General features: G+C 57.6%; 2 protein-coding genes across 2 annotated transcripts in view; one reads left to right on the top strand and one right to left on the bottom strand.

The window, feature by feature from the left end:
- Positions 1 to 1,591, top strand: part of ACBD6 (acyl-CoA binding domain containing 6) — a 92,088-nt gene extending 90,497 nt beyond the window's left edge. The window contains exon 8 of the mRNA XM_009275913.1: positions 960 to 1,591. Within this exon, the coding sequence (XP_009274188.1) occupies positions 960 to 1,114 (155 nt within the window). The 3' untranslated portion in view covers positions 1,115 to 1,591. The remainder of the gene's footprint in view (positions 1 to 959) is intronic.
- A 4,527-nt stretch (positions 1,592 to 6,118) lies between these two features.
- LHX4 (LIM homeobox 4) lies at positions 6,119 to 11,790 on the bottom strand. The gene is made up of 6 exons (XM_009275881.2): positions 11,703 to 11,790; positions 11,057 to 11,228; positions 7,538 to 7,740; positions 7,157 to 7,311; positions 6,607 to 6,778; positions 6,119 to 6,516 (listed from the first exon to the last, which is right to left on the bottom strand). Exons 1-6 carry the CDS (start codon positions 11,788 to 11,790, stop codon positions 6,119 to 6,121), a joined length of 1,188 nt encoding a protein of 395 aa, XP_009274156.2.
- Between the last annotated feature and the right edge of the window lie 581 nt (positions 11,791 to 12,371).

Raw genomic sequence — 12,371 nt, 5'->3', positions numbered from 1 at the left:
GCCCAAGCCAAGCTTTTAGGTCATAAGTTTTTCCTTGTTTTTTTTTTTTTTTTTTTAACATTGTTAGGCAAGGTTGGAGAGGGAGCTGGAAGCTGCCAGGCTGTCCTCGGGACAGGGAAGAGCTCAGGTCAAACTTGATTCTGTCTTGGCAGAGTAAATCGGGGTTGAAAAAATAGTTGCTTGCGGACATATGGGTTAGAAATAACAGCGGTGTGCCATTACTGGCTGTCCATGGGCACAGGCATGTGCCCCTGGAGCTGGTGCTCAGGGAAAGTCCAGCCAGAAGCTAAAAACTATCCAAATTTTCTGCAAGGAGAAATGATGGATGAAAGCAGGGAGCGAGGCAGTACTGATGATGTCCTGCCTGGGACATGCTGCCTGTGGAGACCTGGGAGGTTCAGAAGGCAGGTGAGGGGCAGGGGTTTATAAATGTGTTATAAATTATAAATGCATTATAAATTCTGGGTACAAAAGCAGGCAGGGAAGGCTTTCCCAGGCAGCACTTTGGGGTTCCCTGCGGTGCTGCAGTAGTACTCGGGGCCCTTCCCGGGGCCTGTCTCCAGTCTTGGAGCATTAGCCAAACTGTGCCCAGGCACCCTGTGCATCGTCCCAGGTGATGCCCTGCAAACCACCCAGCTCCCAGTGGCACCGTGGCTGGGCTGCGGGCTCAGGGGTGATGGCTGCACCAGTAACACCCTCTCAGGACTGCTGACTTTTCATTGCTTTCACTCTGTCTTTTCTCTTTCCTTTGCACTATTAAATCCAAAGGCAAGTAATACATTGAGTACCAAACACTGCCCCGACAAATGATCTGCTCCGCCTGGCCAGGTGCTGAGACGGCGTTTCCTGCCTCTGGCACATGCATGGGAAGTGGCCAGCTATAGCGCCGCTCCAGAAACATCCATCACTGCCGCCTCAGGTCAGGATCCCCAGACTAACCCTTCTCTTTCTCCCTCCAGCTGCTGCCTGCGAGTTTTTGGACATCGTGGAGCTGCTGCTGAAGTCAGGCGCTGACCCCACACTCCGGGACCAGGAGGGCTGCCTGCCGGAGGAGGTGACAGACTGTAAAGCCATCACTTCAGCTCTGCAGCAGCACACCGCTGGCAAGACCTAATCCCGCGATGACGCATGGCGGGGAGGACAGAGACACTCCACAATAACCCCCCTTCTCTTCCCCCGCTGCCCTCCGAAACGCCTTGGGGGTTGGAAGGGGAGCTTTTAGAGCACAGGGTCTGGCTGGGCTCTCCAGCACAAGGGCCGGCTGGCCGAGCACGTATCCTGGGCAGGATGGGATCAGGGTTTTGCATGCTCTGACATTTATCAGTATTTGGGGGGGAGGGAGCGAGGGAGGGGAGCGAGGGCCTAGAGAAGGTCCCAAGTATTGTTTTAATGTATTAAACACAAGTATTGCATTGGATGTCTCACCAGAGCAGCCTGTGCTGACTGGTCGGCTCCTCCGTGGGGAGGGGAGGGCTGCTGGGCCAGGTGAGATGCTCATCTCTCCCGTTTGGGTGAGTTTTGGTTGGTTTTTTTTTTTTTTTTCCCTGGGTCCAAACAAAACATTATAAATAAAAGAAAAGCACAGTGTTGGGACGGAGCCTCTGCGTGTTTGTCTTGCAGGGATTGGCTTGATTCCTTGGAAACAGTAAGGATGGGAGGCAGCACAGAGCTGTTGTAGCCCTTGGAAAGCTCTGCTCAAGCTCTCGTCCTGGGGAGAGAGGGCTACAAAAGCCAGCGGGGTCGTACAGCTGTTTGTCCATCCCTCTAGTTCTCACCTAACATACGTAAGACAAGTGCTTTACGGCTAACCAACCTCTCCAAGCTGAGAGGACTTTTACCACGTCACACAACCGCTTTGCTGAATTAAACAGCATTAAAACCCCACCTCCGTCAGCAGCTCCAGGTCCTCCTGTTGCGTGCTGGTCCCTGGGGTGGCTCGTTCAGGGATGGGGTTTTGTAAGAGCTGGGCACGGACATAAACCTACACTCACCCTGTCACCCCTGTGGGCCTGTCTTGGATACTTCATGGTCCTCTCAGCTGGCCAAATACCCAGAACAATGGGAAATTTGTGGCGATACCTCAGGTGCCGGAGTGAGGTGGGATGGGTGCGGGGCTTTCTGCATTCTCATCGGGATCCCCCCTGGGCTGTGCCGGTGGGTTGGCCGTGGTCCAGGGGAGCTGCCAGGGATGGGTTTGTGCTTTGGGCTAACTCCTGGCTGGGAGGGAGGCTGCTGCGTTGGGTGGCAGAGGAGGCCGCCGCTTCCCTGCGGGGCATTGCCATGCTGCTTGCTTTTCCCCAAATGAGATTTACAGCCTGGGGGGAGCATAGGAAATCTCCATTGCTGTGACGGGAAGCTACTTGCCATTCAGTCCTTTCTGCAGTGCATCCAGCCTCAGGAAAATAAATGGGAACGTTCCCTCCATTAAGGACTGGCTGAGCAGGAGGCACACGTGGGTTTTGGCCCCGATGGCGGCTTCTGGCTTCTGCCAGCTTTTGCTAACGCTGATGAAGTTTGCTGCACTGGCTTAAACGCCGCCAGCAGCCGAAGCACCACCATGATATGGCTCACACACGCAAGGCACGGGGCAGGCTCGGTGGTGGGGATGAAGTGGCTTGGGCCAGTTAACGGGCTGTACAGGCCCTTATATTGACCACGTCAACTTATTTTCCATTAACTTAATATTGGAGGGGTCTGATGGGCTGGGGAGCTGCAGTGGTGGTCTCCATGTTTTTGGAAAAAAAACAGGGCTTTTCGGGGCTTTTTCTGAAGTCAGTAGGAAATGAGCCTGAAGCCTGCTCCCTCTCAGCCTCCCAAAAAAACCTGCCTCCTAGCTGGAGCATGGATGGCAAAAATAAAATACATCTTGTGTATCTGTTTGCAGCCCCTCTGTGTTGAGGGGTGCTTTTGCTGCCCAGTTGTGACAAGGGGCTGGTGAAACGAGCTGGCAACAGGCAGGCAGGGAGCTTGGATGCAGAGATGCATGAGGCAAGCTGCTGATAAACATTAACGCTGTGCAACAAATGCCAGGTTTCAACATTTAGGGGCCCTGCCAGTCCCTGTGGGGCAATGCTTATTTGATGGAAGCAACGCAACAGCCCCCTGACCCTCGAGCAAGGACCCACAATGGCTTCTGCTCTCCCTCACCATGACAAGAGGACCCGCAGGCAGGTCGCATCACAGCCACAGTGCACAGTCAAAATGCAATGGGTGCCAACAGCAACACTGGTCGCTTTTGCATCCGGATGCGGATGAAGCAAAGATGCCAACCCCAGTGCTGGGGTGCTACGTACGGAGCTGCTCCGCTGGCTTTGGGATGGGGACATGGTGGCATCAAGGTTAGGGACAAGCGAGGCCACCCTTGTGCGGTGCCACAGTGCACAACCACTGCCTGGCTTGATAGACATGCTGGGTAACAAAAAAAAAAATCTCTCTTAAAGCAGGGATGAAAAGCAGTAGCCATGATGCCCGTGCTTTCAGAGAGCACATGTGGGGGCTGAGCGCTCAGCCCTGGAGATGTTTATAGCACTTTAGGTCTGTTTGTGAGGTTGGAGCCTTTCCAAAAAGAAAAACAGGGAAGGGGAGGGGGTGGGAAACCAAACAAGAAAGACATATATCATTGTTTATAATCTGCTTTATTCAGCCAAACCTTTCCCCAGCAGCCTTGCGGATTGCTGTTTAAATCCCTCGGTGCCTTTAACTACCAATACAGAAAGTGGTTAATGTGCATTCGGCCTAAGCTTGGCATCTACTCCAGGAAATCACTTTAATTGAGAAGCATTAAATGTTAAAATGATTAAAATATAGAAAGCCAACACACCAGTGCCCATGGAGGGGCTTGGCCCCCACTCCCCCGGCATGGCTCTTTCATCTCACCTGCGCCTGCTGAGTGCTGCAGTGGTATGGCTGGGCAACGGCAGTGGGTGCCCACAGTCCCCCCGGTGCCAGCTTTGGCGGCGGCGAGGGGACCCCGGGCACCCACTGCCGCCGGTGCGTGGTAGCAGGAAAGCTGCGGGCATCTTGGGGTGCCATGTGGCAAGGCTGGAGATGCCCACCCCAAACTCACCCACCTCTCCATGCCCGCAAAAAGCCAGGGCATGATAACTGGTGTCACTTGTCCCATCCAGGGATGCCGGCTCCTCCAGCCGGACCAGTCCCAGGGGATCCCGACCCCCCAAACAGCTGACGGTGCAGGAGCAGGCAATGCTGATGGTGGCCACTGCCATCCCATTGAGGAAGAAAATCCCAAAGACAGCAGCTGCTAAAGAGCATCCCGAGTTTATTTGACTTCGCTTTCTCTTGAGGCGAGGGGGTGACCGTACACATCTCATGCCAACGCACAGGAGGCAGGGTACAAAAGCAACGTCCCGGGCTCAAGTTTGGGAGGACTGGGGGATACTTTCTCCCCAAAGACATGGCAATAAATAAGGTTTTATTCTTTGAAATTTTTTATTATTATTTTTGTTGGGTTTTACTTTTTCCTTCCCCCAACCCCCCTCCCCCCCAGGAAACAAGACTCTCACTTTCTGGAACTGTACAAAATTTACACAGCGAAGGGAGTGGGGAGTGTTTGGCCTTGTCAAAGGGAGATGGAGAGCAGTGGGCCCAGCCCTCCCTGTCCCCCTCCCCGCCAGCCACCTGTGGTGCCCAGCGAGGCTTGGCACAAAGCAGCACCCAAGGCTGGGGGGGGCACATGGGTGCAGCTGGGGCAACTCCTGCAGCACCAACACACCCAGCCAGGGGGGGCAAGGAGGGACAGGGACGTACCAGTGATGTGCTTTCTTGTGTGGCATTTTTTTTTTCATTTTCATTTTTATTCTTTTCTCCCCTTTGCTTTCAGAGACCCCCTGGCCTCCAGCAGCAGCTGGCTAACCAGATCTGCCACCAGCCCTCCCTGAAGGGCAGCCTGGGATCATCAGCTTCACCCCCAGAGCCGGGGGGATGGCGGGGACCCGCGGACAGGGAAACCCCACGGGACCGGGGCAGAGCCGGGCAGCGAGCGTGGAGCTGGATTTTATCCATTGGGCTGAGTGCCTTCAGCCTGGAGAGGGTGGGGGTGTGCGAGCTGTGCCAGGGGAGATGCGCAGGTGGCTGTCACAAGCCCAGCGATGTGGGTTTTGAGAAAGGAGCTGGTGCTGGGTGGGCCCAGCCGGGAGCAGACCCCATGGGGCTCGTGGAGTGTGCCAAAACCACCCGGATCCTCCCCAGCCGTCTGCACCCGCCCTCAGTTCTGTTGGCCCCACAGTGCTGCAGGAGGTGGGCAGCTGATGTCAGGGGTCTCACCTGCCCTGTCCCCTCCAGTTCCCACCATGTGGGTGCTTCTGCAGCTAATGAAATGTCCTTTTTCCCCCTCTTTTGGGGGGAAATTTTTGCAATACCCTCAGAGCAAACACTCCCCACCTCTCCTGCCCACCCTTCCCCAGCACTTGCAGTGGCTCTTCTCCGCGTGTCAGCCCCTTTTTTTCCCGCGCCCGCCACAGCCCAGCTTGGCCCTTGGGCATCTCAGGCTGCAGGCTTTTTTTTTTTTTTTTCTTTTTTAATTCCTCCCTGCTGCGTGACCAAGGTAAAACCCGCAGTGATGCACTGTAAGCACTCCTGCGCACCCGGGGATAAATCACAGCCCCGCAGCCGCCGCACAACAGCTCCGCTCCCACTGCGCCAGGAGCGGGCAGCATCGCCCCCAGGCAGCAGGGCAATGGCCCTGCCTGGACAGGTCCCCGGCCTTGCTAAAATAAACCCTTCTACAATATAGACTTTTCTTTCTGCTGAGGCTCTGGGCAGCGCCAAGTCACATTTCAACTCCGTATCGAAAAATAACTCTTGAAAATAGCAGCGGTGCTGGGCAGGAGTGGTGTGGGGCTGGTACAGGCACCGGGACAGACTCTGACATCCCTGATTGTCCTTCCCTCCCGCTGGCTCGCACTGTCACACATCCTGCCGTGCCCCAGCCCTACGCCAGGGTCCTCGCCGTGCGTCCCATGTGCCGACACCTCTCTTGTGCTTACACCCAAAGGCATCCGTGCCCCCCGCCCTGGGCACAGCCGCCCCCGGTCATCACCGATGCTGCCCCCCCCTCCCTCCAGAGGAGAGGGGGGCGGGGGCAGGGGGCGAGCGGCGCTTAGAAAGGGGGGTGATCCATGTCATCCAGCCAGGAGGCCGGGCTGGTGGGAAAGTCTGGGTACCCGACGCTGCTCCCTGTGGAGATGTCGGAGGTGGGCCCCCCCCCGGCCATGGCCCGCAGCGTCTGACTCACCCCCTGCGCTCCGTGGGCCACCAGCCCCAGGCTGCCGTCCATGGCATAGTCCAGCCCGTTGAGCAAGGGCGGGTGGGATGGCAGGGAGGAGATGGAGGACGGCGACTGGGGGAGGCCGTAGGGACTGCCGTCCCGCAAGTCCTGGTACGACTGTCCTGTCCCCTCCATGGAGAAGCTGCCGTTCAGCAACTGTCCGCCTGCCACGTCCCCCACGGTGCTGTAAACCCTGTTGGTATGGCTGAGCTCGGAGAGCATCTGGTCTTCTGCTGGGGAGAGGAGGGAGAGCAGAGGGGGGGGGTCAGCGCCGGGGGGAGCCCCGCAGCCCCCCCGCCCCATGCCGGCACCCTGCTCACCGCGGAAGCTGAGCTCACTGTCGCTGACGCCGCAGTCCTCGGCCGAGCTCTCCTTCTCCAGCTTGCCGCCCCCACGGCTCCGCTTGACGCTCTTGTAAAACTGCCCCCAGCGATGCCGCCCCGCGTCCTTCTTCAGCCGCTTCTCCTTGGCCCGGCGGTTCTGGAACCACACCTGGGGAGAAATGGGGAACTCGATGGCACACTGACACCCCTGCATGCCAGCACCCCTGCAACCCAGCACCTCCTCAGCCCAGCACACCAGCACCCATGCACCCCAGCAAGCCAGCACCCTGGCACACCAGCACCCTAGAATGTCTGCATTCTGGCACGCCAGCACCCCTGCAACCCTGCATGCCAACACTCCTGCAACCCAGCTCCCAGGCACCCATGCAACCCAGCACCCCAGCAGCCCTGCAACCCAGCTCCCAGGCATCCGTGCCACCCCAATACCCCCGCAGCCCCAATACCCCTGCAGCCCAGCACCCCAGTGGGACCCCTGTGTCCCCCTTCGCTAGGGGCAAGGCGGAGAGGGGCATCCTGGTGGCCTCACCTGCACGACCCTCATGTCGAGACCTGTCTCAGAAGAGAGCTGCTCCCGCACATGCCGGGCAGGCTTGGGGGAGTTTTTGTAGGCGTTCTTCAGCGTCTCCAGCTGCTTGGCAGTGATGGTGGTCCGGGGACGCTTAGCGCCCGCCTCGGAGTCATCTGCAAGAGAAGGAGCCGGTACCAGCCCCAACCGCAGCAGCATGAGCAACCCCGAACCGCCAGCCCACGCCACTGGGGAAAAGCTCCCCAAAACCAGCTGCCCCAGAGCCCACAGCGACACCTTCCCACAGGTACAATGCCAGCGACGTGACCCATGGCCACACCATGGGCTTTTCCCCAGCCCTCGGTGTGGTGTCCCACCTCATAGCCCTTTCGGGGTGCCTACCATTCTGCTTGGCGGTCTCGTAGTCCTCCTTGCAGACCAGCCGCCCGTCCTCCATCAGATAGAACTCGTCGCCCGTGGCCAGCTGCCGGCTGCAGATGATGCAGGCGAAGCAGTGGAGGTGGTAGACGAAGTCCTGGGCTTTGCGGACCACCTGGGTAGGGGGGATGCCCTGCTGGCACGCCGTGCATTTGGTCCCAAAACGCCTGCAAGGAGAAGTGGCGACCCTGAGCCCCTTGGTGAGGTGGGCTTTGCCCGAGACGGGGTGGGGACCAGGAGACAGGGCAGAGTTTAAACCAGCAATCAACCTAATTATGCATGACACTTCACACGGCAGGGGTTTATCTTCTTCAGTGTGAAAGACCGGCCTAATGGAGCTGAGGAAGGTTTGATTTTAATGGTTCTTTTAACTAATGCTTATAGGCTGCCTGATTTTTCCCTGCAAGGACAGTACATATTTCATCCACATTAATACCAAATAAATTAATTACACCGCCCCGCTAGCATGATGAATCCCAGATTAATGCAGAATGATGGGGCTCTTACACCATAATGACAGCCCGACAGGTGCATCAGGTGGGCCAGCTTAGGGTAGGCATGGGCCCAAGCAAGCCTGCCAGCACGGCTGCAAGGAGCGTGCAAGAAGTGTGCAAGAAGCGTGGGAGGAGCATGCAAGAATGGGACAAGAAGTGTTCAAGAAGTGTGGAAGCAGCATGCAAGGAGCGTGCAAGTGCCATGTAAGAATGGTGCAAGAACTGTGGATGGTGCATGCAAGAAGTGTGCAAGGAGCGTATGTCTCACCCAGCAGCCCCCGCAGATCGCAGGCACTCTGCTGCAGAGAGCCTGGGGTACCCATCGCGCCGGGTGCGCCTGTGTGGGTGCAGCCCAGGCTGTGGCAGGGTGCAGTTGCCCTATGCAGACATGAAGGCTAACACCCGGATAATGCCTGGATAACACCCAGTGTAAACAGAATTAACGGCATGAGGGCGATCCATGCCACGAGGTGGTGGCAGCACAGGAGAAAATAAAAAATAAGTGGACATTCCACTGGTGTTTTCAGCAACAGATGCTTTGGGATTGACATGGGGCAGATCCCCACCTCCCACCGGCACCACAAGGGCTCTGCTGCGTGTCCCCTGCTCCCCCCAGCACGCCTAAACACCCCATCAGTGGGGTGTCAGAACCCCACAGAGCCATCCTGGCATTGCAGCAGCAACCCAGGCAGCAAAGCTATCAGAATTAAATCTGCCCCCTGTGCCTTAAACAGACCCATCTGCTTCAAAGGAGGCAGCCCAGGAAAACACAAGCCCTTTGGCCCCCAGCCGCAAGGCTGCAAGGGAAGGTGGTGGCGTTTGGGGGTGCCCAGGGGGTACAGCCACCCCGGGCACCTCTCGCTGCCCCCCTGAGGGGCATGCAAAATCATCCTGTGAGCCCCGCGGCTGCTCGTGCCCTCACGCCATCCAGAAAGCCAGGGCACGGCCACCAAAGCTGGGTCCCTGAGACTGTCCCTGAGTCACGCAGGTGTCACCCAGGGACGGGCGGCGAGCACTGGGCATGAGTAGCGCTGGCACAATTTCAGCAGCTGCCCAAAGGGGTGTTGGGAAGCAGAAGGCGAGGAAGGAAAACCTGTTTTGTCTCATTTTCTGGGCTTGTATCCTACAGGGAGAGTCCCCAGACATCTGCTGGGGAGACCTCAGCTCTCCCAGAGTCAGCTGGGAGGGAGGGTGGGATGGGAGATGGAGGGAGGGAGGCAGGGAAGGAGGGAACGGAGGGATGAGATGGGAGATGGAGGGCTAGGAGATGGAGAGAGGGAGGGAGGGATGGAGGGATGGAGGGAGGGAGGGAGGGAATGGAGAGAGGGATGGAGGGAATGGAGGGAGGGAGGGAGGGATAGGACAGGCAGACAGACGATGCTTTTCTGTGCCCAAGGCTGAGCCAGTGCACACTCTGCAGCCCCCATCCTTCCTCTGCCCATCCACACCCCCCTCACATAACACTATTAAAGCCATTTTAACACCCCCCCCTAGCATCCCGGAGTGTTTCCGCACCACCCTGGGGACGGCCAGACCCAGGACAGAGCTGCCTGTAGCCGGGGACCAAGAGCTGCAATTTGGGGGAGGGGAAAAAAGATGAAAATCAAAAAATCTGGTCTTTTCGGAAGTGCCTCCTGAATTGCAAACCTGCCTCTGAAGTTGGCCTTAAATCCTCACGTCCTCTGCAGGTTACCTACCCCAAAATCAATGAGCAGTTGAAATAAAGGTGAGATGAGAGCCTGAGTGAGCGCCGAGATGCTATTGATTGGCACCAAATAATCCAGGCAGGACCTCATCTAAGAAAGTCGCTGATCTTTCAACTCTAATTAACATTGATTATCCGCACCTTTTGGGTGACTATTTAAATGATTTGGAGATTAATAGGCTGGAAAATATCAGAAGTGAAGTGTTATTACCCAGGCTGTAGCGGCTGCTTTGACCGTTGCACACTCCCCAGCTGGGAAGGAGAAATTCAAGATGCGTCTTTGGCCCTGATGGCTGGCGGGGGGGGGATGTAGGAGGCCTGAGAGCCCAGGGATGGGCAGGCAGGGAAAGTCCTGCCCCGGGATTAGCGCGGGGCGTAATCGCCATCGGTTGGTTTAGCCGGCCGGCTGGCAGCGGGGGATGATGGGGAGAGCCAGCGCAGCCGGGGACGAGCAGGAGACGATGGCGTGGGGAGGCGGCCCCGGTCCCCCAGGTGCGGCAGCTGCTTTTCGGCCGGGTCCCATCACCTGCACCCGGGCAGTAAAAAGCACCCACTGGCCAGGATCAGGCCCTTCTCCCCACAGGAGGTGTAAAGCAGCACCCCTCCACTTCACGGCGATTCACCACCAGTAAAGCTGTGCCCAGCCCCGGTGCAACACCCTCTGCCATCCCTTGGGAAGGCTCCCAGATTTCGCCAGCATCCCCGCTGAAAAGTCCATTTTTAACAGGAAACGGGTTGTCCTGTCCCGCGGGAGCAGGGAAACGCCGAGGCTGGGGCATCGCACAGCTCAGAGGCAGCTGCCAACGAAATCAAATGAGGTTTTTACACTACCAGGAGCAAAAAAAGGATAGGAAAAAAAAAAAAGGTGAAAAGATGAAGGGAGAGAAACGACATCAGCAAACCCCGGTGAGGAAAGCGAGGGGCTCGGGCAGGAGCAGGCAGCACTGCCGCTGCCTTGCATGGGTTTCTCCTGCCCTCTAGCTCCGAGCAGAGCCGGGGCCACTGCCGAACCACCACAGCTCGCCTTCCCACGAGGGTTTGAAACCAGCACAGGGGAGGGACGGGAGAATCAGAGCGATTTGGGTCTTTCAGAAGGTTAAATCCCAACAAAGAGCATCCAGCCTGCGGCAGCTATAAAGCACCAACATTTCCTTTATTTCCACAACAAAAAAAAAAGGAAGATAGATGAAGATTTTGGAGAAATTGCACTTAAATGTGTGTTTGCCTGCTTGGCGGGCAGGGAGACGCCGCTTTCAGGGACCTGTGCCCCCGAGTGGTACTCACTTGAAGAAGTCCTCCTTACAGTAGACGCTGCCGGCCCGGGAGAAGCAGCGGTCGGCCAGCTGCATCTGGCAGTCGGCGCACTTGAGGCAGGAGCTGTGCCAGTGCCGGTCCAGGACCTTGAGGATGAACTTGTCCAGGATGTGCTGGTTGCAGCCTGCGCACTGGGGGATCTCTGGGCGGGGGGCAGAGAGATGGAGACAAGAGCAGCGTCAGCCACCGCAGCCCCCCTCGCCGCTGCGGTGCTCCCACCTGGCCGGCACAGCTGGTGCTTTGTGGGGTGAGGAGCTGCCACCCCTCGCCTTGCCGGTATCCCGGCACATCTTCATTTGCAAACCTTCACCAAAACCCTCCGGGATAGCAGAGCCCACAGCTCCGCCGGCTCCTCCATGCACAGACACACACGTGATGCTTTTCCCTTCTGCACCCCATTTTTCAGGCCACGTCCTGCTCCCTGCCACCTGTTTCCCCACCTGCCTCTCGCTCCCTCTGGGATGGCATCCCGCAACCCCCAACCAGGGACACGGCTTGTTACTCCCCGTGGCCACCCCTGTCCCCCAAGGGCCAGGCTGCCAGGTGACCCAGGGGTTCACCTATGTGGTCCCAGCTGTGACCCAGGGGTACAGGACACCAACCACCTCCGCCCCACCTGCAGAGGCTTTTTCAACATGGGCAAATGTCTCTTCCCCTCTGCTCCCGCTGCATCCCGAGGACCATGAGCCACCCATGCCAGCCATGCTGGCCTCACCAGCAGCTGCCCAGTGTCCCTCTCCCTGCAGCGCCAGGGCACTGGGTGACTGCATCCCCCACGGTCCAACACCCCTTTGGACCCTGGTTTTCCTGTGACAGGGGCAGCGGGTTTCTGCCCACTTTCTCCCATCCAGCCGGGGTGTTACAGACCCCTGCTACTGAAAACGGCTGGAAAACGTCGGCTGAAGCAAAGCCACGCTGGAGCACAGCGGCAGGGAGAGTGAGTCCAGCCCCATCCAGCCCCCCCCCTACAGCACCCATGCTGTGAGAGGATGCTTGGAGAAGGAGGGCTTTTCCTAAGACAAGATGTATACCCGGCCATTCAGACTCCTATACAGTGTCTGCCTATAGATGGACAGCTTCTATAGATCTGGAGAGCTGGATATTTATCTCTCTCTCTATGTGCCCATAGTTGAGAATAAACGGGAGGTGCTGTAAAAGTCTGCAGGAGAAGATTGCCCGGTAAAAGCCAGGCACATCACGCTGACACGCACGCATGAAAGAAGATTGATTGGGGTGGGGGGGGGACATGCCCGTAGCTGGAGCATAAGAGCAGGAGAGATGTTTA

This window comes from Aptenodytes forsteri, unplaced genomic scaffold, assembly GCF_000699145.1.
Source record: "Aptenodytes forsteri isolate BGI_AS27 unplaced genomic scaffold, ASM69914v1 Scaffold289, whole genome shotgun sequence".
NCBI classification, from domain to species: Eukaryota; Metazoa; Chordata; class Aves; order Sphenisciformes; family Spheniscidae; genus Aptenodytes; species Aptenodytes forsteri.
The sequence above is the reverse complement of the archived record's forward strand: the minus strand, read 5'-3'. Positions and strand labels throughout refer to the sequence as shown.